The 24,859-nt window shown below is 38.9% G+C and overlaps 6 protein-coding genes across 10 annotated transcripts; 3 read left to right on the top strand and 3 right to left on the bottom strand.

Moving 5' to 3' along the window:
• Positions 1-2,575: 2,575 nt before the first annotated feature.
• Positions 2,576-4,612, bottom strand: LOC138634264 (gamma-crystallin M2-like). 4 transcript variants are annotated; one of them, XM_069721040.1, is made up of 3 exons: positions 4,604-4,612; positions 3,935-4,185; positions 2,576-2,840 (listed from the first exon to the last, which is right to left on the bottom strand). In XM_069721040.1, exons 1-3 carry the CDS (start codon positions 4,610-4,612, stop codon positions 2,576-2,578), a joined length of 525 nt encoding a protein of 174 aa, XP_069577141.1. The 4 variants fall into 4 exon arrangements, with proteins under 4 accessions (XP_069577141.1, XP_069577142.1, XP_069577140.1 ...); XM_069721041.1 differs by having other exon boundaries at positions 2,576-2,848; positions 3,943-4,185; XM_069721039.1 differs by lacking the exon at positions 4,604-4,612 and adding an exon at positions 4,541-4,558.
• A 2,641-nt stretch (positions 4,613-7,253) lies between these two features.
• On the bottom strand, positions 7,254-8,036 carry LOC138634268 (gamma-crystallin S-1-like). Its single transcript, XM_069721043.1, has 3 exons — positions 8,028-8,036; positions 7,649-7,891; positions 7,254-7,526 (listed from the first exon to the last, which is right to left on the bottom strand). The coding sequence occupies exons 1-3, from the start codon at positions 8,034-8,036 to the stop codon at positions 7,254-7,256; spliced, it is 525 nt and encodes a 174-aa protein (XP_069577144.1).
• A 3,293-nt stretch (positions 8,037-11,329) lies between these two features.
• LOC138634254 (gamma-crystallin M2-like) lies at positions 11,330-14,421 on the bottom strand. Its single transcript, XM_069721028.1, has 3 exons — positions 14,396-14,421; positions 12,065-12,305; positions 11,330-11,605 (listed from the first exon to the last, which is right to left on the bottom strand). The coding sequence occupies exons 1-3, from the start codon at positions 14,419-14,421 to the stop codon at positions 11,330-11,332; spliced, it is 543 nt and encodes a 180-aa protein (XP_069577129.1).
• Positions 14,422-14,753: 332 nt separating this feature from the next.
• Positions 14,754-16,726, top strand: LOC138634256 (gamma-crystallin M3-like). Its single transcript, XM_069721030.1, has 4 exons — positions 14,754-14,835; positions 15,767-15,849; positions 16,019-16,258; positions 16,451-16,726. Exons 1-4 carry the CDS (start codon positions 14,754-14,756, stop codon positions 16,724-16,726), a joined length of 681 nt encoding a protein of 226 aa, XP_069577131.1.
• Positions 16,727-18,238: 1,512 nt separating this feature from the next.
• LOC138634251 (gamma-crystallin M3-like) lies at positions 18,239-20,322 on the top strand. Of its 2 annotated transcripts, none has more exons than XM_069721022.1 (3): positions 18,239-18,262; positions 19,253-19,501; positions 20,041-20,322. In XM_069721022.1, the coding sequence occupies exons 1-3, from the start codon at positions 18,239-18,241 to the stop codon at positions 20,320-20,322; spliced, it is 555 nt and encodes a 184-aa protein (XP_069577123.1). The 2 variants fall into 2 exon arrangements, with proteins under 2 accessions (XP_069577123.1, XP_069577124.1); XM_069721023.1 differs by lacking the exon at positions 18,239-18,262 and adding an exon at positions 19,155-19,163.
• A 3,036-nt stretch (positions 20,323-23,358) lies between these two features.
• Positions 23,359-24,117, top strand: LOC138634263 (gamma-crystallin M3-like). The gene is made up of 3 exons (XM_069721036.1): positions 23,359-23,373; positions 23,509-23,751; positions 23,839-24,117. The coding sequence occupies exons 1-3, from the start codon at positions 23,359-23,361 to the stop codon at positions 24,115-24,117; spliced, it is 537 nt and encodes a 178-aa protein (XP_069577137.1).
• Positions 24,118-24,859: the final 742 nt, after the last annotated feature.

Genomic DNA, 24,859 nt, shown 5'->3' with positions numbered 1-24,859 from the left:
CACCCGATGAGAGCAGAAGCTCTCTGAAACCGCCTGTCTTTCTCTGTCTTGCTCCCCACTAAAAGCATTCGGGGTTGCAGCAAACAAAGAGGCTTTGCTTTAGAGGTGAATAACCCCAGCTGGGAGAACATGCTGGCTGGACTCCCTTTGTGTTGTTGGGGTCACAGTGTTGTTCCAGCGAGCTGAGCATCAGCACTAACAGAAGCTGGCATGTTCCAGGCTCTTACTGGCAAATCCTACTGAGTCATCAGCGGGCTCTTTGTCCACAGGTTTAGGTGAGCTCTGTGACCTCCTGTCAGCTCTGTGTCATACTGTAGCTCCGCCCGCATCGCAATTCATACACACCAGACTGGGAAACAAACAGACACTCAAAATACAGCTTGTTCTATCAACACTTCTTTCTTTAACGTTGTTTACTCCGTGTGCTCTGTAAAACCTTTGGATCAGTGATGTGTGTGTAAGGTGCTCTAAAATTCAAGTTGAGCTAAGCTGAGCCAACTTCTGAACATCCACCTGCTTTTTCAGTGCACTAGGATTCAACAAATATGCACTTTACACCTACAAACACACACACGCATATATATATAAATATGCATTTGTGAATTCAGCAACATTGGATTGGATTGGATTATCTGAAATGTTTTTATATTATGAACTTTAGATGATGAAATCCACTAATTCTTTGTAGTTTTACGTTGAGGAACATTATTCTTAGATTGTTGAACTATTTTCCCACAGTCTTTCACAGAGTGGTGAACCTCTCTCCATCTTCACTGCTGAGAGACTCTGCCTCTCTGAAATCATCTTTTTACATTCAATCATGTTACTGATCTGTTGCCATGGTAACCTGATTAGTTGTGAGTTGTTCCACCAGCTGTTTCTTTCAGCTTTACACAACTTTTCCAATCTTTTGTTGACCCTGTCACAACTTTTTTGAAACATGTTTCTGCCATCAAATTCCAAATGAGCATAATATTTCTCACAATTCAATTTCTCAGTTTCAACATTTGATATTGTTGTATTTGGTCTATTTTCTATTAATTACATGATTTGCACAGCATTGCATTCAGTTCGTGGGTCGTGACCAAAAGAACGAGGTCACGGCTACAAGCAGCCGAAATGAGTTTCCTCCGTAGGGTGGCCGGACTCAGCCTTAGAGATCGGGTAAGGAGTTCGGAGATCAGGAGGGAACTCGGAGTAAAGCTCACGTCGAAAGGAGTCAGCTGAGGTGGTTCAGCATCTGATCAGGATCCTCCTGCGCTCCTCCCCACTGGAGGTTTACCGGACACACCCAACTGGCAGGAGACCCCGGGGAACACCCAGAACAAGCTGGAGGGATTATATCTCCCGGCTGGTCTGGGAACACCTCGGGATCCCCCAGGATGAGCTGGAAGATGTTGCAGGGAGAGAAGTCTGGGTCAACCTGCTCGACCTGCTGCCACCGAGAACCGATCCTGGATAAGTGGAAGATGATGGATGGATGCATTCAGTTTTTATTTACATTTTTATAGTGTCCCAACTTTTTGGGAACACATTTCTTTACAGAATTTACAGTCCTGTTAATTCCAGTCAACAACCAAAAAAATAATTAATTGTTGTGCAATATATTGAAATTGTATTTCATTCAAAGCAATTAAAATATACCAGACAGGTTAAAAAAAAATAATTAATGCCTGAGAAGGATGGGTTTAGTGCTAACTGTTGAAGTACCAGAGTGCACCTATGATATACGTTGTTGCTGTTCCTGACTGTTTCTACAGTGGCAAGTTTATATTGCTAACTTTATCAAATTAAAGTGAGGGAAATAATTAGTTTTGACTATAATTTGTAATCATTCTGTTTTCAATGGTTGTTCTGAATTAATCAGCTCAAGTTTGATGGTTTGATTTCAGTCAACACAGATTTCATCAAATGTTTCACAATAAAAGCATTGTTAAAAAAAAAAGTGCTGGAGGGTTTTTTAAATTTGAAATGAACACAGGAAGAGTTGAGTTTGTTTTAAAGGGCAATGCAGTGACTTTAACATCACAAACGGAAGCATTCAAATGAGGCTTCAAGTTGACATCGTGACTCAATCAATAACACAATAACATGCTTTAGACCATGCGCCGAAAAAATGTGAACATGTTATTTCCTCACTTGTGGTGCAGCATCAATACGGTGCATTTTGGCAGCACTACACCCGTATTAGCCCATATGAACCCTGGAATAGTATTTGTTGCAGTAATCAATCCTTCTGTTTACACTGGCCATTACAACATCATTTCCTAGAACACGTTCAAAGTATTATGTCCCTTGTAGTAAAAATGTATTTTCTGAAGTCAGCTGAGAAAAAAATGTTTTGGCTGCGACTTTGTGTACGATGAGAATCAGCTAAACAGATGGAAGTGTTGTAAATTGAAAGTTGATTAGTTGGTGGAGGAATATAACGGTAAGTGATGTATTCTAATTAGCATTACAATGTGAAAGTATAAATGCAAAAGAGAACAGGGAGGGATGAACATATTTGGTACAATCCTTTTTTATTAAATGTGCAAAGGGAAGTTTTATGAAACATAGATTGGAGAGAGACTGTCTAAAGGTCGGTGACACGGCGGAAAGACCCCACATTGGGGTTCATGGCTGCCCACTCGCTGAAGCCACGGTACCCTCCTCTCTCCAGCAGGTACTGATGTCCACGGCAGTTGGGAAGCTCGTAGAAGACCCAGGCACCGTCATGGACGTGGGCGGAGTGAACCTCCCGGTGGTGCCAACGGTCAGGCAAGTTGTTTACATCTTCAGTGCACTCCAACATCTGACCGCTGAAGTCAGGACGCTCGTAAATACGAATCCTGAACGCACTAGAGGGCTGCAAGACAAACACCGGTTCAGTTTATCTTTGCAGTAGGGCTTACCCTGCAGCTAACATGACAAGAATATGCAATACGTCTGAAAACACACACACTCTGTATGTACTAAATATGTGTGTATTTGTTGATTCAGCAACAAACTGTGTTCACAGACAATGCTTTTTGGAAGTGTTCCTGGGCCCATGCAGTGATTTCCACTACAGATTCGTGGCTGTTTTTAAGGGGCTTTAAAGGGTTTGAGGGCCCAAAGATTACGGTCATCCGATATTGGTTTTCAGCCTTGTCCCTTGCATGCATGACATTTTTTTCTGTAGTTATTGAAATTTGCTTTACAATAAAGCCAAGCTTCAGTTTAGTTTAGTTTTTGTTTGTTTATCATGCAGTCTCATTCTAGAAGTTACATAATTGCTTTTCCCAGGTATGTTTACATAGGAATCACATCCCTATGAGTTGCAATGCAGTGATAGATAGCACAGGATATCATGGTGTGTTCATGTCATATGTTGGATGGACAGGAACGCTTGGTTTTGAGGTATTTTTGTATTCCTGAGCACCATCTTGGATATATCAAGAATTTCCCACTTTCATTGCTGAATTTATGATTTTGGAAGTTAAAATTAACACATTTACAAGTAGGAAATGCATCTATATAATAACTCTGATACAACACAAATATGACGTAACCCTTCACCCCCAAGACATGGGCAAAAAAAACACTTTGAATTCTGTTAAATGTAAATTAAGTCTCATCCTTCAAGTAATTGGGGACTTATTCAGTATTTAAACAGGACCGCAATATATTCTAAGTAACTATCAATAACCAGAAAATGATTGATACAAATGGACATTGTTTGGGGATCAAAACATGGTACCTGTTTCGTTAAATAATAAATCAAACCAGTTTTCTCTTTATGTTATGTTAGCACTATGCTTCCCTAAAAATTATTTTCAATTGCAAATTAATTAATGAATTTTCTGCATATAGGGTTGAAATATTGGTAAGAAACACACTCCTGAAAGATATTTAAGTGTTTGCCAGGTGCATGTGAGTAAGTGCAGGTTGACTGACAACTTGAACGAAGGACGAACTCACATTTCGTATGATCCGGCATGACCTGATGCTGTCGTTGTAGCCCATCCAGCGCTGATAATCCGGGTACTCTCCCCTTATCAGAATGTACTGGTAGCCCAGGTAGTTGGGCCTCTCGTATAGGACCCAAGCGCCACTCTCCACGCGGATAGAGTTGCAATGGCTGAAGTGGGTGTTGAGCTCGGGACAGTCACTGTTGCACTCATAGTAGCGACCTTGGAAGTTTCTGTCTTCATAAAACACGATCTGTAAGAGAACAGTGGTCCTTAAAAACATATGATATACGATGCACTATATTGTATTGGACAACATATAACAGCAAAATGACGACATGCAAACATTGTCTTTCCAGTAGCAAAACAGCCAACTATGCAAAAAAAACAAAAAAACCCAGAACAAAACCCTCGTCTAAATGCAAATCTGATTTCATACAATCCGTGAGACAAATCAAGAAAACAAGAATTTCGAGCACAACAGATTAAAACCCCAACTCCAGCAGTATTAGGAGAACTTTTCAAGATAAAGGGTACTTGTTCTTATACTTTATTGGTTTTAATGGAAATTTGACTTTATTCAACTCAAATAATACCTGTCTGCCTACCTTTCCAACACGGTCCATGTTTGGGCCTCACACTGACCTTTGATCACCGTTTATTTCTCCCACCTTTCCCATACACAATACTGCCTACAGGACAGGTCCAGATTTATATATACTGTGTATGTGGGCACATTGAAATGCCTTGCGAAGGGCATTATTGTCATTTTAATTGCCTCAGCATTTATATGTGCACAATGGCTGATGCTGCAATTGTTTCAGAAATGCTCGGCTTTATACGGTGTTTACTCACTATTGAAGCAGCTGACCTTTTGATCTGTCAATGCCCGATTCCAGAAACAATTTATTGATCCAATTAAACAGTCTCTTGTGCAGCTGGTACTGAGGCAGATGCAGTGAAGTTGGCTTTTGGCCACATAGCAGTGGGGTACACGCTTTAACTGGATGTGGGTTGGAGAGAGCAGGTGATGCTCCACCCTCTTTCTGCGTCCACACCTCAGTACACACCTGTCTGAAAGAGCTGGTGGATGGAAGACGTGTTATTCTGTATTTGTATCAGCTGCTGTTTGGATAAGTATAGTTCAGCACCCCAATTGGAAGATTAGCTTCATCAGTGTTGTACAATTATGGCAAATAATTTGGAAGTTTTCTCTATGAATTAATTAGATAATGAAAAGATTACATGTTTTGATAATCAAAAGTAGGTTTTTTTTGCCTTACAGTTTCCAAAACTTAATGTCTTTGAGTTTTTTAAGCAATTTAAGGGAATGATTTTCAGCAAGATGTTTTTGTCACTATTTTCTCATTTTTAGGCCACTGTGTATGTGGGCACATTGAAATGCCTTGCGAGGGGCATTATTGTCACTTTAATTGCCTCAGGTCAAATATTGAATCACTTAATGTAGAAAAGATTTTTGACAATAAAAAAAAGCCCTGTGCATAAGAAATTGATATGTTTCAGCTTTGCTTTGGCAGAAATTTTAAGATTTCTTATACTTCTATTTGTGATATAATTTACATACAAAACCAGTGTGGGGTGTGCATTAAATAACACATCTGATGCTTTTAATCTAATAAAATGAACAATTTTAGATCAGAAATGCCATTTAACATTTGTGTACAAACATATTTCAGAGTTGTTTTGATCACATTTTCTTACATTCAGAGAACCTTCAATGACCAGGTGACCCTGCTGCACTGCACAATTAGTACAATATTTATATCAATGATGGTAGATGACACAACTATATCCACCAAAAAAGATCCTGCAGGTGACCAAACACCTTGACAGAATACAAACATCATAATCTGGATTTATTTCAGTTATAGTTGACTGCATTATTTTATACCTTAGTTGCTTAAAGACTAGCAAGTGCACATATATTTTCAATTCATCTGCAACCCCATTTCCCAAAAAGTTGGGATGCTGGGTAAAATATAAATAAAAACAGAAAGGGATGATTTAAAATTCATATAAACCCATATTTAATTGAAAATAGACCAAAGATAACGTCAAATGTTGAAACCAAGAAATGTTATTGTTTTATGAAAAATATATGAATTTGATGCCAGCAATACGTTTCAGAAAAGGGGCAGGGGCAGGAAAAGATTGGAAAAGTTGTGTAATGCTAAAAAACAACAACCTGGTGGAACATCTCACTGGCATCGGTTCAGTAACATGATTGAGTATAAAAAGAGCATCCCAGAGAGGCAGAGTGTCTCAGCAGTGAAGATGGGGAGAGGTTCACCACTCAATCATCAACAATCTAAGAATAATGTTCCTCAACATAAAACTACAAATAATTAGTGGATTTCATCGTCTACGGTTCATAATATCATTAAAAGATTCAGAGAATCTGGAGAAATCTCTGAACACAAGGGACAAGGCTGGAAACCAATATTGGATGGTGGTGATCTTCGGGCCCTCAGGCAGCACTGCATTAAAAACACACTATTCTGGAGTGGAAATCACTGCATGGGCTCAGGAACACTTGTGAAAACCATCGTCTGTGAACACAGTTCATCGCTGCGTCCACAAATGCAGGTTAAAACTCTCCAAAGAAGAAACCAGATACATCATCTTACTCTTAGTTTCTCACACCCAAACTGGAAAACACTTTCAGCAGAACAATGTCCAACCACATTCTGCACGTATTCCAACAGCATGGCTCTGTAGTAGAAGAGTCTGCTGATAAACTGGCCTCTTGCATTCCAGACCTGTCAATCATTGAAAACATCTGGAGCATCAGGACGTGAAAAATATTACAAATATATATCAGGCAAGAATTAGACAACATTTCTCTTTCAAAACTCCGGCACCTGGTCTCCTCAGTTCCCAGACGCTTACAGAGTGTTGTGAAAAGAAGAGGTGATTCAACACAGTGGTAAACATTACCCTGACCCAACTTTTTGGAAATGTGTTGCTGGCATCAAATTCAAAATGAGCTTATATTTTTCATAAAACAACATCATAAAAATTTGATTTATTGTCTTTGGTCTATTTTCAAATGAATATGGGTTTACTTACACATCACATTCTGTTTTTGTTAACATTTTACAGAACTTTTTTGGAAACAGAGTTGTAACTTGTTCATTGTCAAAATAAATAATTAATTGTATCATTTTATCAGCCATTTCTTTTTATCTTCACCATCTTTCATAAAAAGGGAATGTTTGAATCAAACTCGACACGGGCACAAACCAACAGTCAAATAAATTTATTGCAATGCATGACATTTCAAGAAATTCTGGCGGAATTTCACAGCTGCATGATTCTTTTGATGGAGCCCACAGTTGCTTTCAGAGCTCCCCACTCTGAGTGGTGCCGGTACTCTCCTTTCTCCAACAGGTACTGGCGACCGCTAAAGTTGGGATGTTCAAAGAACACCCAGGACCCCTCCAGCACCTTACAGGACTGGACTTCCTGTCGGAGCAATTTCTCCTGGACTGACTTCATGTTTTCTGTCAGATCCAAAGATTGGCCACCAAAGTTCGACCAGTCAAACAGCCTCAGCTTGTATGGCCCTTTGGTCTGAAAGCAAAACAGTCAAAGAAATGTGATCAATTTGATGTATGATGTGTTTTTTAGGGCCCGAGCACCGATGGTGCGAAAGCCCTATTGTTATTTATTGTTTCTTTTTGTTGGAGACTTACATTTTTGATGATCCTGCAGGATCTGACACAGTCATTGAAGCCCATCCAGTTTCTGTAGTCATTATAATCCCCTGGACCAATGACATACTGGTAGCCTGTGTAGTTGTTGCGCTCGTACAGAACCCACCAGCCACCTTTGACCTTGACCGAGTGGCATCGGTGGATGAAGCCATGGAGATCCGTTGAGTCCCCTTTGCAGTCGTAGGACTTTCCTTGGAAGTCCCGGCCCTCGTAAAGCACAATCTGAAAAGAGCACATATAAACAGAATTATACGTCTGCATCTGTGGTTGTAGTTAAATTGTCACTGAGAAAACTATATGTTTCTTGCACCAATTTTAGAGCGTAAGTAGCTACTGCATGAATCTTGTAAATTCTCACCTTCTCCATCTGTGGAGCTTAAAATACTACACCCACTAACCAGCACAGAACTCTTTATACGTAGCAGGGACAATACTAGCAAGTGCATAGTTAGCAGTGCATGCAATATTTATTACAATCCAAATGTTCATCTAGAGACTGCCAATTGTTCTTACTCAATGAAATGCCTTTCCACACACAATGGTTGTTCAGCGGAGCCAAGAATTTCAACTTTGGTCCAAATTGATCTAAACTGCTGCAATACAAGTATTGTGTTTATGTAAGCCCTTTTTATATGCTAAAAACATCAATGGTGCAATTCCAATAAAGTTTATTAATTTTCTTATGTTATTTTCTGTATGAAATTATACCAGTAAGTAGTGTATGTGTACCCTCGAGAATAATACGTCTACATTAACTGAACAAAATACCTTTTACGGGAAAATACAAAATGATATTCAACTGCAGTGATGAAAACACTGATAATATAAAGTTATTTAAAGAGGAAAAGAAAGTTGCCATTGAGTAATTAGTTATAGTTCTGACATTTACCATTGTTAAAGGTTGTGTGAGCATACTATGACAAATCACGTATAATAAGCCAATAAGCAGTGTATCAACATTCTGTATCTAACTTTATATATTTCTACTAAGCCAATACATTCAAATAAAAATCGATGAAAACTAAATTCTTATATTGTTTGTTGAATTTGTAACAATTTTCCTGGTACAGATACTGAACAGACTTTGTTTATTTTGCGCATTTATAATAACTTTAATCATAGACATTATGCTTTCCTGACATTCTTTCCAATCATGATCTATGCAGACATCTTTCAACTCACCAACAAGAGATATTTACTGTCTGTTTCTCATTATGTAATAATTGTGCCTGCCAGTATCTAGGTATTATCAGACATCAGGGTGTTTTGAGATGGAAACTATTTTGTTTAAGTGCAAGTGGCAGTACACAAACATAAGTAGACATACAGTCCATAGTAGATGTATAAGACATTTAGACAAAGCAATACCAAAGAGAAAGGTAAACAGAATACGCATAGACATATTTACATATATGTATACACATGAAAAGAAATAAGAAATGACACATTTTTTTAAGTAATAACAAAGATAAACTATGGACACCAATTATTTTTGCTGTGTGGTTATGTTATGTGAAGAAGGGCACATTTACGTGACATGAATATTTTAATATGATAATGAACAAATATAAAAATAAATGAATGAATTAATATATTCACTACATCTTTGATAATACTAACAACTGCAAAAACAATAACATTAAGCAACATACTAACCAAAGGGGACGAGTTCTGGCTAGTAGGTATTATATGATATAGTAATAATAATAATAATAACAGCGATGATAATAAAAACCAATCATGGTATAGAAATACTAATAACACATAATAACACTTGAATGAATAAACCTGAAATAATAATGGGTCTATTATGTTAATAGAGATGAAACCAAAACGTAACTGCCAAGCTATTAAGAAATGGAATAAACTCCCTGTTAATCTAAAAACCTGAACAGACTTTACCATCTTCTCCTGCGAAGTAAAAAAACAGATTTGTCAAGAATGGTTTTAAATTTGACAATCTGTCTTTAAAAATTTTGTATGTCTGTAATAATCAGATTTTTTCTGTGAAGTGTATCTTGTGTGTCTGTACCCCTGCGGGGGTGAGTGTTGGTGGGCTGTTAGTCAATATGTAGTATAATGTTGTATTGTTGTACAATGTAACATTGTTTTGTCTTTACCTTACCTGTGGAGGGAAATTAGCTGGTAGCTAAATCTGGTCCAGAACATCTCTCCTTTTGAGATTAATGTATTCTTTACATGGTCCCTGCTAGAAATAAACTTGAATTTAAACTTCTGTGGCTTTGAGTAGTGTGTGCAAATATTATTGTTTGGAAATCCTATTTTGTGCATTTTATATGGTGTGTAGTGTACTCTGTGTAAGATTTTATACTGTATGGGTTGTGTTTTAGTGTAGGACGACTTTGAAAAAGTTTTAGATTTGATTCCAGTTGTTGATATCAGTGGTAACAGCTACGTCATGGATCCGGAAGGCAAGGTTGGGAACTAGTTTTGACAAGAGTTTGTATATTTTTAAGAAAGGTTTTGTGGTTAGTTGTTTGAATCGGTAGAAGAGTATTGGTGGATACCTTTATATATAAATATTTTTTGTCAGCATTTCAGTTGTGTGTATTGCAGGAAGCTGTTACCACAGATATCATACCTTCGTCTTAGTGACTCGTACAGTATCAGGGATTTACTTACTTTTACTTTGAGAGTTTAGGTCATGCCATACTGGTATGAAAGCTACGTCAGAGTTTTTAAAACAACTGTGTTTTTGGATTAACTGAAAAATAAATGGGAGATCTGATAGTTCAATATCCAACCATAGGTGTTGTTTTTCTTTGTCTCCTTTTGTATCTGAAATTTGGGGCTGAAAGACGTGCAAGGTCTTTAGGTTTTCTGCCGGATGGATAGATTGATTCCTGTTTTCTTGCTTTACTGTTGAATCGTTAATGGTGGAGTCTCTCGTGTTGCACCAGCGTGAAGTGGGAAAAAAATGTCATGTATTATTAGTAGTACCGACATTTTAACTGCCTCTTATCAAGGAGACGTGTGAAGTCATCCTTAATATTTGTAAGAAGTGGGATAAACTTGAGATAAAGTAACTCTGAGTACTTGGTGAAGAAATTACAAACCCGGGCATCTGAAATTACCTGTCGCTATTGTGAAAGGTAGCTCCTTGCTTCAATGCAGCACTCCAGTCTTGTATATGTAAATGACATTGACATCTTCCATTCGGGAGATTTTAGGGTTTCTTAGATACAGAAGGATATCATCTGCATATAAACGGTGGAAGTGTTTTGTTTGTTGTTGTTTCGGCAGATGGATCCTGAAAGTGGCTCAATGAAGATGGCAAAGTACCTACGTAAGGTACATGACAAGATTAAAACTCTCTGAGGTAGTAATGAGATACAATACAGGCAGAATTGTGATGCATAAAAAGTGCCTTTATTCATTTGAGTGCAACATTTAAGTTGCATAAGAGAAGGACGGGCATCCGCTGGGAAAAAGCAGGTGGGAGGCTGAATGCCCTCTGGAATCCTGGGTATCTGCAACTCTGATGGGTTTCACAACTTCTCAAGTTTCTGGAAGTGTTCATTGCCTGAGAGCTTCCACAGAACTATTCTTTATGAAGCTTTGTTTATATTTAGAATTGTAGAACTTAAGTGTGGTTGAGAGCTCTGTCGGACACAGGGAACCTCTGCGATCACTGCACTTCTAGAACTCTGTAATCATGTGGAAGGATCCCACAGCAGGGGAGTCGGCGCCCCAGTCTGTATAGTTGGGGTACTCGCCGTGCTCCAGGAAGTACTGAAGTCCCTGGTAGTTGGGCTGCTTGTAGAGGACCCACGCGCCATCCGTCACCATGCAGGAGTGGAACTCCCGGAACTTGAAGGCCTCATAAATTGATGGACAATCCTCAACACACTCTGCCACTTGACCTCCAAAATCCTGCTTGTCATAGAACCGGATCTTCCAGGACTTTCCGTATACCTTGAAAGGGTCACATTAGAGAATAGTATTTAGCACTAAATCAGTTGACCTGTTTTCGTTTCCTCACATCTACAGATGGGTCTCTTGGCTACTTTCCTAGTTTCCTTCAATAACTGATGTGCATGGGCATAAAGCACCCTGCTGCCAAATCATGAGCCTTTTATCTCTCCTTTTTGTCTGTTGGCCTTTGACTGATTACTGCTTGGTTGGAGCACTCTGTGGTATTTTGCTGGAGCTGGGAACTCTCCTGCACAAAATTAACCCCAAATTGTTAAAGAACCTTTTTCTACTTTGGTATTATTTTTTACCTAAATTACAACTTGGCAAAGTGAACATATTGAACCTTTAAAAACTGGATAAAATGTATTTTACATAATATATTCCTAATGTAATTATAACAATCAATACTAATGGATGGATGCTGTATTCTGTAAAGCGTCGACAAGTAGTTGAGCTTACATTTTTGATAGAACGGCATGACTTGATGCTGTCGCTGAATCCCATCCAGTGGTGGTGGTTGGGGTATTCCCCAGGTCTCAGGATGTATTGGTAGCCTGTGTAGTTGGGACGCTCATACAGCACCCAGCAACCACTCTCCACCTTCAAGGAGTTGCAGCAGCTCAAGTAAGAAGTCAGGTCCGGACTGTCGGTACTACACTCATGGCTTCGACCTTGGAAGTTCTGATCTTCGAAGAATACACTCTGGATTGGAGAAAGAAAGACAAACAAATCACCCAACACTGTAATAATTACAGCAATAGCATGTGGTTGTGCCCGTAGCTGCAAACTAGACAACAGACAGCTTACATACACTGTAATCTTTGAAGAAAACTCTATTTGCTTCTTACCTTCCCCATTGTTCATGATATTGCTTGTCTCCCATCCGGCTTTAGCAGTGTTGTGGTTTATATCAAAAAGCAGAATGTGCAGACGAGGGAAAGCTATTGTCTGCTAAATTAGCTCGATTTGCATATCAGCAAAAGGGTTTGGGACAGTTTGATTTGCCTTTGTGCACATGGGATGCCCCCAGATCAGAAAAGTACCAAATGTGATATGTAAAACGTATGAAGACCAACGCCTGTACTTAATTAAAGGATTATTTCTTCGTTACTTGGTCTCTGTTAGCACTTATATTTTGTGTGAGTAATTTGAGTTTACTTTTGCTTTTTTACAGGATGAGATAACCGATTATTTCCGTCATAAGGGCAAGAAACAAGGTTGTTTTATTTTACTCTTGGACAAAGCTTGGCTGTAGTGAACCATGGAACTTGGATCTCTTGTATGGAGCTATTTTCCTGCCAAAACCAAATGTTCTGAATAATTTGCTCTGCACAACAGCCGCTGACGTTTTTCTGCCTAAATGCATACCAGCAGGGGTGGACGTACTGCATTAAATTCAAACTGTCTCGCCAAAATGTAGTAAATATGTACTCATTTAATGAATTATGCATTTTCAAATTAAACTGACAACGTGGATGCAGGTGTTAGATGTTTGAAATTCATACTGTTAATCCAAAATGGCCAAAAAGTGTACTCATTCCTGCACTTCCTTCCTGGATACAAGAGAGAAACTTAAAGGTGGGGATGCATTATTCAGCAGAGCTGAGAACATTGGTGCATTTAAGTTCACTCATAATGCCACCTGTGTTGTGTAGAGAGAATTACTCAGGACGTGTGAGAGAACATTTTCAGTTCAATCCTGACAGAAATGTTGGGCCAAAAATAATTTTTTGTTTTTGTGGAATAATATTTTCTTCTGTGTTTGTAAAACATGATGCATTTGTTTCTTAAGCGTGATTTATTAGATATATTTTGTATGTTTGTTCAATAAATATGTTTTTCGTATTTCTTAATGGTGCTTTGTATTTGCAAACCACACTGCATTAGTAAATTAATGATAATTTGTAAAGGACTTTTTGTTTGTTAAGATTTGAAAGTAAATGAGCGACATCGTCTTATCTTTCAAACTTCAGCATTTTGATCTGCCCATCAATCTGTGTATTTTTCAAACTTTAGACGCAATATATTTTGCAAATGGTCTGCACTTACAAAGTGTTTTATCACCTTGGAGTTTACCTCCCATTCACACTCACAGGAGGACCAGGGAATCATAAAATGTTTTAAAATGCAATTTGTAACATCTCTGTTTGTAACATTAAACAACAATCCACACAATATGAAGGAATAACAGTTTTGAAGTTATGTCAAAGACGTCTATGTTTTGTGTTGCACAGATTTCAACTGACGATAGTTTGCTCTCCACCACCTGCTGCAGGGACAGCGGAGCACTTTCTCCAAAAGACTCCTCCAGCTCCGCTGTCACAAGGACAGATACAGGAGATCATTCCTGATACAGGAGATCATTCCTGATACAGGAGATTTATTCCTGATACAGGAGATGGTTCCTGATACAGGAGATCATTCCTGATACAGGAGATCATTCCTGTTACAGGAGATCATTCCAGATACAGGAGATCATTCCTGATACAGGAGATCATTCCTGATACAGGAGATGGTTCCTGATACAGGAGATCATTCCTGATACAGGAGATCATTCCAGATACAGGAGATCATTCCTGATACAGGAGATCATTCCTGTTACAGGAGATCATTCCAGATACAGGAGATCATTCCTGATACAGGAGATCATTCCTGTTACAGGAGATCATTCCAGATACAGGAGATCATTCCTGATACAGGAGATCATTCCTGATACAGGAGATCATTCCTGTTACAGGAGATCATTCCTGTTACAGGAGATCATTCCTGCCGACCGCAATAAGACTTTACAATAACTCACCTCTGGCAAAATCCATCACACAACAATAACACTGTTGTCTCTGTTTCTTGGTTTTTTGTATATAATATATAGAGATATATACTGTACTGTATATACTGTATATACTGTGCATTTTATATTTTATATTTATATTTTATATTTTTTACTGCTATTTTACTGCTATTTTATTGCTTTTCTATTGTTCTATTATTATCTTATTGCTTCTGTAGCGAAAAAATGTCCCCTCTGGGATTAATAAAGTAACTACCTAACCTAACCTAACAAGCTAGCCTGTCCCGTCTCGAAAAAACATCTGGGTCCAATATTAGAAGAAGAAGAAGTGATGTATTCTGAACTCTAAACGCAATGATGGCTCAAACTCTTGACAAAATAAAAGCCCCAGTGATACCATCGGTGTTGTTTTACAGCTCCCAACATTTCCTCTCCACTCGTAAGTAAACAGCTGTTAGTACAAATGTAAACTCTGAAGGAAAAGCTTATAAAGGCAACTAACTGTAATTGTACTGACAGTGTTAATGTGGTAAGTTAGCTGTTTGTTGACATGTGGTTTAGACTAGTTAAAATGTATGTGCTTAGCTCAATTAGCACATTATCAAACTGTCTACAAACCTTTATGTAGCACACAAACCAATCAGACTAACCTTGTTTGGTCAATTCAAGACAGAACTTCGGTGTAACTAATAACAACGAACAACATAAATTGGTGTCAATTTATGTTTTTTTCTGTGGCTGTTTTGTTTTTTCATAAACATGAAGAAAAGCAAATTATGACGTAAAATATTGGCTTAACCAAATGCTTAATTTTTTTCCCACTACTGGATCCACACAATCTAACTTTACAATCATCAGTTAGAAGTTGGCTTTTTTTTTTTTTTTTTTTTTTTAATAACTAAGGGCAGGGCAAGAACATGTAAATTCTACCAAACTGCAGAAACTCTGAGGGCCGCACTTACAGGGAATCACTATCGCTTCTTAGTGTGGAAAGTGGGACTTAATTTGATAACTTGATTCAGTAGCATGCCGTGGCGTTACAAATGTTAACAGAAAATGTAGTAATGCAGTCATTTAAAACGTGGTACACCCATTAAGACACCATGATCTGAACTCTGGCCACACACAGCACAACAAATCAAATAAGAAAGTCACTTCAAATGTGATCAAATGCAGAGTTTTCTTCCACCAGTCTGAGAAAGTTACAAACTGCAGCTCTGTTCTTCTCCCTCCTCTTCTACCTTGTGTCTTCCAACCATTTCTCCTCCTTTGGTTCTGGATCATGATGGCACAAATGAAATTAACAAGCAATTGCAGAGCTGCTTATTCATCAGCTTCCAGAAAATTTGAATAACAAAACCCTGTTACAGTGCGTATAAAGTATAAAAGCTGCCTGGCAGCCACAGGTTGTTGGACAGATTCCCACAAACACAGGACATCGAACATGGGCAAGGTATGTAGAGACTAGACCAGAAAACAATCACTTTTCATTTTAGCATGAACTCTGCGGGCACACAACAACGCAAACAAGTGGAGAGAAATAAAACAGAAGCTCGGACAAACTGAGGCCTTTTCCAAATCAGTAAAAATCTGTGGTATTTTTTTATTTATTTCTTCCACAGATCATCTTCTACGAGGACAGGAACTTCCAGGGTCGCTCCTATGAGACCAGCAGCGACTGCTCCGACATGTCCTCCTACCTGAGCAGGTGTCACTCCTGCAGGGTGGAGAGCGGCTGCTTCATGGTCTATGAGCGTCCCAACTACATGGGAAACCAGTACTTCATGAGGAGGGGCGAGTACTCTGACTACATGTCGTTTGGCATGAGTGACTCTATCCGATCGTGCCGTTTAGTTCCTCAGGTATGTAAGGAAAATGAAAAGATTAACATTTTTCAGAGATCAATTACATATTTTGTGTTTTTAGGAAGTGCTTTTAAAACATAAGTTAAGAGTTAATACCTGAAGTTAATATTCTTGCAAAAGAATTTCAGTTTTTGACACATGCTGAAAATTGGAACACGCTGAGCTGTCCTCTCCTGCTTTTACATACAGCACCGAGGCCAGTTCAGGATGAGGATCTACGAGAAGGAGAACTTCCAGGGCCAGAGTCACGAGCTGATGGACGACTGTGACAACATCCAGGATCGTTACCGCATGTCCGACTGCCAGTCTGCTAACGTGATGGACGGCCACTGGCTGATGTACGAGCAGGCCCAGTACAGAGGCAGGATGATGTACATGAGGCCCGGAGAGTACAGGAGCTTGAGAGATGTGGGATACAGCGGCATGAGGCTCAGTTCTGTCAGGCGTATCATGAACTCCTGTTGAAGCAGAGCGAAATCATGTGCTGTCAAATAAAAATGAAAGTTGAGTCAGATGCCACCTTGTCGTCTTTTCATTTCACGTCATACCAAAGCTTTTTTTTTAAGGGTCACACATCTTATGTCAGTATTTTAATATGCAAAACTCCTGCTAAAAAGCATACTGAAGAGGTATAGATCTATAAACACTAGGAGGATAGCTAAATATACGTCAATCATTCAATCAATCAATCAAACTTTATTTAGAGAGCACTCTGCGTACATTTTGGTGCAGTTCAAAGTACTTTACACTGATGATTGACAGGCCAATAATAAGACAGACCAGAAAACGAACAAATTTGAGAACAAACACGATTAAAAACAAATTATAAGGAAAATGAGACTATTTAAAAACCACTTTGAGACCAACGCAGCAAGACGATAGCGATAAAAGAAATGTAGAAGATAGATTCAAAGGTAAAATGACAATAAGAATGATGAAATATAGTGAGAGAAGAACTAGAAACTAAAAATGGGTAGAAAAATTAGGACAATGCATTAAAAAGATTAAATGTTAGAGTCAATCTGAAGGAATGATTAAACATGAGAAAGGAGAGGCTAGAGGAATTAATACATAATATGCAGCTGTGTTTAATTCACTGCACATACTGTCATCGGCTCTGTTCACTTGCATCTGTATCTTTTATGTAAGTGAAAACACAAACATCATGTTGCAGTCAGTTGCACATTAATATTATTTCCAGCAAAAATGAACTTTTTTGATGAACTTTCTGTTTATTTACAGCACAAAAACATGCATGTATTTCTCACTGCAGAGAGGATTTATGAGAACAAACTGCTGTCTCCGCTGCACTGAACTCATGACTCTAATGCAAAGAGGATTCTTTTGTGCTGCTGTAGCGAAAGAATTTCCCCTCGGGGATTAATAGAGTACAATAAAATTAAAAAAAAAAATTGTTTTAAATAAGACGTCACGCTTTTAATGCATAAAGTGCAGTTGCACATGAAAACAGTTGTGTTCTGAGGCTCTGGAGGCGTTTTAGGACTTGTGAGGAAGCAAATATCATATAGACCTCATCGGTTAAGGTTTAGGGGCTGAGGGCCAGCAAATGTCAATAAATGTGCAAAATACATTCATTTATGTTTTTGTTTTTTTTCTACATTTTGTTATCAATCATATTTTATTTATTCATTCAATTTTTTTTTTTTTTCATGCCATGTTGTGTGTAGTTAGTCAAGTCAAAAATACATATCATATTCGAGTTCCTAAGTTTTTTGGTTGCTACTTTTCTTTGCCAAACACGTCCTCTTGTGCTCCTGGGATTATGTTGTTGTTGTTTTTATTATTTCTACCTCCATTGACAGACATGCACAATATTCCAGTGACCACCACAAAGCACAACAACACACATTCAGACTGTATTACTTGCATGTAGTCCTTACAGTAAAGGTTTTTAAAACATTTTAACTGCACCATATGTAATGTTGTGCATGGTGAGTCCTTCATGTGTTGCTTTGAATGGTGTCATTAAATCTGACCAGAGTTTACAAGTTCTAATTTTTTTTAAAAAAGAAAAATGTCAAAGTCCACAATGTAACCAAGTTCTTTATTTAAGCAAAATGTCATGCCAAGTAAAAATATACAAGTATAATTATAAAAATGCACTGCAAATATCAAAAGCAAAAGTAAGAAAACTTAATTTGTGCAGTGTTTCTATATGATAAAATACCACAGTCCAGAAAAATTGTCCCTTTGAGAGTTACATAATAAACTATATCATTACATTAATTTATTATTATTGAAATTATACCGTTTTACTGTTGTAGCCAGTCCAAGCAGAGCTAGTTTTAATTTTAATCTTTACAAATGCATACCGTATAAATTCATTATGTTTTATGTGAAATGTTAATCTGTGGAGAAGCTCGCAGCTGTAGATGCAAACTGAATATTGAGACAATACTTGAGTAAATGTATTTTGAATATTTCCTCACCAGCTGTTTGTGTTGAATTCATTAGTGTCACTTTGTGTTGGTGTTGTTTGAGTGAACCGTGCAGCTGTCTTCACTCAATCATGAGACAGATCTAGTTTTATGTATCCATATGATGGATTTATTTTTAACCTTTTAATAAATTAGAGTTCTTGTCCCAACACTGACAGCACAAACAGTCCCAGCTGATACACTTGCTGCTGTCACCCAGCTGTACCCCATAGGAGAGCCGTGGTAGTTGGCACTGCACCAGATGCATACAGTCTGGAATAATAACCATTTACAGAGCGATTTAACAAACATTATAGCCCTGTATGCTCCACTGCTGAGTAAGATATTCAAGACAATGGCTCCATAGATGATTTAGGCATCACGATGGGTATAAAAGTGACAGAGCGTGGCTGGACAAAGTAGCAGTACAATCAGGGATAAGATTGAACACCAAAATGGGCAGAGTATGAGAGCATTTTAGATTTGTTCTTGTTGTAATTTGGGCGATAATTACTGGATGGGCTCATGTGTGTTAAACTGCTTTATTTTTCAGATCATCTTCTACGAGGACAGAAACTTCCAGGGTCGCTCCTATGAGACCAGCAGCGACTGCGCCGAGCTGACCTCCTACCTGAGCCGCTGCAACTCCTGCAGGGTGGAGAGCGGCTGCTTCATGGTCTACGAGCGGCCCAACTACATGGGCCACCAGATGCTGGTGAGGAGGGGCGAGTACCCCGACAACCAGCGGCTGATGGGAATGAGCATGAGTGACTGCATCCGCTCCTGCCGCATGATCCCCATGGTAAGAAGCTCTGTCCTGAGTTTCGATCAGCTCAAGGATACAAACAGGAATTCCACTAAACTCCTATTATTGTTTAGATAAGATAAAATAAATTCAAACTTTATTAATCCCACAGTCGGGAAATTTAGTCATCAATACAATTATGACAAAAAGGTAAGTACAAAATATGAAAAAAATTACAAAATACGCACACAACAAATATAAGATGGATAAAAAAGTTGTTTTATTTAGAAAAGTATAAAAGAAAATAGGTCAATACATAACTCTAATTTGTGTTTTTCAAACTCCACAGAGGCCTCTTTCCCACTGCTAAGAAAACACACCCTCATTATATTCATCAGATATGTTTTACAATACAACACAACAAACCGTGGCTACACACAGTCAATCCCATTTAATTGTTGATGTCTTTAGGTTTTCTCCCATATTTCTTTTCTTATTCAATAATCTTGCGAGCACTGTTTTGTTTTGCTAATCGTTTGTGTTTTGTTTATTTTTATCATATGGATTTCATGCTGAGCTGCTCTTTCCTCCAACAGCACAGAGGTCCGTTCAGGATGAAGATCTATGAGAGGGAGAACTTCGGAGGTCAGATGAATGAGCTGAGTGAGGACTGCGACTCCATCCAGGATCGTTACCGCATGTCCGACTGCCAGTCTGCTAACGTGATGGACGGCCACTGGCTGATGTATGAGCAGCCCAGCTTCAGGGGCAGGATGCTCTACCTGAGGCCCGGAGAGTACAGGAGCATGAGAGACATGGGAATGGGTCCCATGGACATGAGGATCGGATCCATCAAACGTATCATGGAATCCTGTTAAGCAGGAGAGATTCAGGACTTGAACATTGAATCAGTAAATAATCACAAGTAGTTCAAATCTATAAGATATTTATCAATTTATCGTCCAGGTTGAGTTCCCTGGGACAACAATTTGGCTGCACAATTCGAGTTCGAATGACATGAATTATCACCATTCAACTGTTCCTGTTTGATCTGTAGTAAATGCTACTATTTTAACTACTGTATACCACAGACTTCATCTTCCTGTACCTATGAAGCGTATTATGTCATATGATGCATTAAAAATGATATTCAAAGAATGAAAAATGATGGCGCATTAATTTCCAGAAGTGAATTTTCCCTGCAACATAAACACAACATAAAGACATGTCATAGCAGGAGGTGGAGGTAATTATGCTCATGAGATGCTAACAATGGCTGCATGGTTCTGATATGTGCATGATGGCTCACTTAAGTAAAAAAAACAAAACGTTAAAGTCGTCACTAAAAACAAACTTTTGGAATAACACAGTCCCTTGAAGCTTTGTTTTAACGTCAGATAGCCATATTTGCAAAGTGGCAGAACATTGTACATTTAATGGAAGGGTACCATCCATCCTTCATCTTTACCCGCTTTACAGTGAACAGGGTTACAGGGGGCCTGGAGCCGATATCAGCTGACTGGGTGAAAAGTGGGGGTCACCCTGGGCAGGTCGCCAGTCCATCACAGAGCCAACACAGAATCACATTCATGCTCACATTCACACCGCTGCGGGTATTCCTGCTCAGGGGAATTTGAGAAGTTGCCATTTCCAATCAATGATGAGGATTTACGATGGTAGGTTTACCGTGTCCTTTGCATACAGGGGGGAGGAAGCAGGGGTCACACGCATAGGGACGTTTCTTGGAAGTTTTCCAGTCACAAGAGAAAGGAGCTAAAATAGTTTGTTTCAGACAGACGATGAACTGTGAACTGAAATGGAAAGCTAGGGATGTCCAAGAATATGTATTAAAGAAAAAGAAAAAGAAAAATGAGCAAAATAGGTCCTCTGAATGTGAACAGGGCTCAGTGAACGTTGTGTTTGTCCAGTAGCTATTTATGAGGATCCAAATTCATGTATAATAACAAATAAAATACTGGAAAAGGGAAATCACATCTTTTAATGCAACATTGGAAGCTGATTTTAACAAGCAACAGTTTGGTGCTTTACCATGTCAAGAATATGTGAAATATTTGAAGCAATAATCTTAAATATCTCCATTTTGTTCCCTTTGGCATTACATTTTTACAGCTATGTTATTGGACGGCACCTTCCTTCACCTGCCGCCTTCGCAGTGTTGTTTCTTTTTTGGGGGATTTGGACTTGGTTTGTTCAGTCTTTTGTCATCGATCTAGTTTGTCTTGTGGATTTGTTTCTTTGGCACACAGACTGGATATAAAAGTGTTCGTAGCTTCCGGCTCTGAAAAATGGGGGCAATGCAGAAGTGTCTTAAGCTGCAATACCAGCGAGTGCCACTAGAGGTCAGCTCCAAAAAGCCTCCGGCTCCATAGACTCCCATTCAACTTCTCATCAAATCCAAAGTGAATAAAATGTGTCCATCAGTTATCTCGGTGTTGTTAGCTAAAGTCACTCCTTCTTATCAGTTTTCTGGAGGTCCATCTGAAAATAAATGAGTCATCTGTTATTTAAATGCAAAAGTAACCTGATAGTTACTTAAGGGAAAGCAAAGTGAATTAAAACTGCAAGCAGTGATGTACGGGCCCTCGCACTCCCGCGTGCTGCCTCCCTGAAGCCGTCTCCCCGACGTGCAGCGCGCGAGGGACTGCGTATCCCCGCTTAAAGTTGCTATTTTTGTCTCGTTTAATGTCTCCAGCAGGGGGCGCTGGCAATCCGTTTGGCCACGCCCACTCACAAAACACATCAGATGTATGGTCTCACCACACCGGATGTATGTGACACGTTTCGTGAGGTTTCAAGCATCCTTTGACCTTAAACATCAACTTCCTGTGTCACGGTGAGCGAGCCATTTGGCCACACCCACTAATGTATTGTCTCACCAAGCCGGATGTATGTGACACGTTTCGTGAGGTTTCAAGCATCCCTTGAAACTATCCATAGAAACTAAATTCAAGTCGGTGTGACAAAATCCCTCGGACTAGTTCGACAAAGTACAACGTGTACAAATCGCCCAAAATGGTGACTAAATTCAAAATGGTGGACTTCCTGTCGCGTTGACGTAACGGTGCAATGTAACTTTTTTGTGCGTCTTGGTGTGATACACGTGTCCACCGGATTTGGTGAATTTAGATAAATGTGGCTGCCGGGGCATCTCTTTAGGGGGCGCTCTTGAGCCATTTGGCCACGCCCACTCGCGACTCCAGCAGAATACGAAATGTTTCGCTGGGAGACAAGTGTGTATCCACTTTCATGAGTTTTTGTATTCAAAAACTCATGAAAGTGGATACACACTTGAACGTGATAAAGCCTCCAAAAAGGCAAATCACTTTACGTAAGGAGGAGAACGTCCAAGAACATCTTTACGAAAAACAATAAGGCTTTCGCACTGATGCTCGGTGCTCGGGCCCTAATAACTTTTCTGCCATGTGTTAGACTATGGTTGGGTTTTAAGTTGGAAAAACAATATTGAAATGTTTGTATGTATATATTTTGTTATATCCTCTGTAACTTTAATAACTATGTTACATTCTGCATGTGCTTTTATCTGATATTCTATAACATAATGTTGAATAAATCCAAACATATTTTCAGTTTTTAGTAAGTGAAATATCCCATCCACTGTGGGAGATAGAGGTGGCTGCCATATTACAGTTGGAAGCTTCTCTTTATTTTACAACAATGCTGCATGTAAACAGTAGGTGTATTTTCACCCGAATGGTATAGTGCTGGATAATAAACCTTCAGCTGCTTAGTAGGCTTCTATGGCATGATGCTGGCTCAGGAGTTTTTCACAATAGAACCTCTACATACTTTTTTTTACATTGAGCTAGTATAAAAGTAACAGTTAGCCCGAACAGAAATACACAGCAGCAGCAGCTCAGTCCTGAGAAACAGCTATGACCATGGGCAAGGTAGGTAAATCATGGGAAATATCCATCCATGAAATAAAATAGAAAAAAATAATGTAATTTAAAATGAATAAATCTCATTAAACTTAATTCAGCTGCACTGAAAATTGTTCTAATAAAGTTCTGTTGTTCTTTAAGATCATCTTCTACGAGGACAGGAACTTCCAGGGTCGTCACTATGAGACCAGCAGCGACTGTCCTGAGCTGACCTCCTACCTGAGCAGGTGTCACTCCTGCAGGGTGGAGAGCGGCTGCTTCATGGTCTACGACCGTCCCAACTACATGGGAAACCAGTATCTGATGAGGAGGGGCGAGTACGCTGACTACATGAGCATGATGGGAATGTCAGACTGCATCAGGTCTTGCCGTACGATCCCCATGGTAGGGAATATCTTCTGTAGATAACGTGTTCTTTAGATATCCTGAAATGGCTGTGTGAACATGATGTTTTAAATGTTTGTTTCACAGCACAGAGGATCCTACAAGATGAGGATCTACGAGAAGGAGAACTTCGGAGGTCAGATGAACGAGCTGATGGACGACTGTGACAACATCCAGGATCGTTACCGCATGAATGACTGCATGTCCTGCAACGTGATGGACGGCCACTGGCTGATGTACGAGCAGCCCCACTTCAGAGGCAGGATGATGTACATGAGGCCCGGAGAGTACAGGAGCTTCAGGGACATGGGAATGAGCGGCACCAGGTTCATGAGCATGAGGCGTATGATGGACTCCTGCAACTAAATATCACTGAATTAAGTGACCCACTCTTGTATTCTGACTTTGTGTTGCACAAGACTAGTTGGTCCACAACCACAAAGAGATAACCATGAGGTGCATCCTTATATGTGACAGTCATCCATGCAAATAAGAACTGCATCATAAAAGAAAATAAAGATTATATTTCATACAATTTGTATTAAGAGTCTTGTTATCCGTTATCTGTATTTAATGCAACTGTATTTATCTTGTTGGTGTGATGAACATAACTTAAATGACCTTGTTTGTTTCTGCCTAAATTTGGTCTAACTCAAAGTGTTACAAGTAATTGAGATTAGTTTTGGTTTGTAGAATTTAACAAACTGTGAAAATGAGAAGGGAGATGTCAATAGATTTATCTCGGTTTAAGCTTAGACACCACAAAACTATTGATCATTTGAAAGCAAAAAACTGAATGGATGGGATATGAAAAACAAGAAAACTGAGGATTTTCTATATTCTGATTTGCATTATACAGTCCTTTCAGGTTTTGCTGTGTTTTTTTGTGATTGTTGCGATCAATAATGTTTGACTTTGTAATTTGTCCAGTTTTAGGGAGTTTTTTTGCGTAAAATTGCAGGAATTAGAAAAAGTTCCAAGTTCAGAATGAAAAATTTGACTTTTTTTTTTAAGCACTACCTGATAAAGGAATAAATATTTAATCAATTACTGTGATAATAATCACCACAGAAATATTTGAGTTCTTATCGTATGTTTCCAGAACAGA

This window comes from Brachyistius frenatus, unplaced genomic scaffold (genome assembly GCF_029030835.1).
Source record: "Brachyistius frenatus isolate BFR_SWC_R1_liver_20210118 unplaced genomic scaffold, ASM2903083v1 Contig_255, whole genome shotgun sequence".
Classification (NCBI taxonomy): Eukaryota; Metazoa; Chordata; class Actinopteri; family Embiotocidae; genus Brachyistius; species Brachyistius frenatus.
The sequence above is the reverse complement of the archived record's forward strand: the minus strand, read 5'-3'. Positions and strand labels throughout refer to the sequence as shown.

Coding starts and splice junctions, on each gene's coding strand:
- LOC138634256 (XM_069721030.1), top strand. CDS start 14,754: ATGGCTCAAACTCTTGACAAAATAAAAGCCCCAGTGATACCATCGGTG. Junction 14,836..15,766: donor CCAACATTTCCTCTCCACTC/GTAAGTAAACAG, acceptor ACCCTGTTACAG/TGCGTATAAAGTATAAAAGC. Junction 15,850..16,018: donor GGACATCGAACATGGGCAAG/GTATGTAGAGAC, acceptor TTTCTTCCACAG/ATCATCTTCTACGAGGACAG.
- LOC138634268 (XM_069721043.1), bottom strand. Junction 7,527..7,648: donor CCTGCAGGATCATCAAAAAT/GTAAGTCTCCAA, acceptor TTTTGCTTTCAG/ACCAAAGGGCCATACAAGCT.
- LOC138634263 (XM_069721036.1), top strand. Junction 23,752..23,838: donor CTTGCCGTACGATCCCCATG/GTAGGGAATATC, acceptor TTTGTTTCACAG/CACAGAGGATCCTACAAGAT.
- LOC138634264 (XM_069721039.1), bottom strand. Junction 2,841..3,934: donor ATCATACGAAATGTGAGTTC/GTCCTTCGTTCA, acceptor GCAGCCCTCTAG/TGCGTTCAGGATTCGTATTT.
- LOC138634254 (XM_069721028.1), bottom strand. CDS start 14,421: ATGGATTTTGCCAGAGGTGAGTTATT. Junction 12,306..14,395: donor TTTGCCAGAGGTGAGTTATT/GTAAAGTCTTAT, acceptor TCCAATCCAGAG/TGTATTCTTCGAAGATCAGA. Junction 11,606..12,064: donor CATGCCGTTCTATCAAAAAT/GTAAGCTCAACT, acceptor GACCCTTTCAAG/GTATACGGAAAGTCCTGGAA.
- LOC138634251 (XM_069721022.1), top strand. CDS start 18,239: ATGGTGTCATTAAATCTGACCAGA. Junction 18,263..19,252: donor TGTCATTAAATCTGACCAGA/GTTTACAAGTTC, acceptor TTTATTTTTCAG/ATCATCTTCTACGAGGACAG. Junction 19,502..20,040: donor CCTGCCGCATGATCCCCATG/GTAAGAAGCTCT, acceptor TTCCTCCAACAG/CACAGAGGTCCGTTCAGGAT.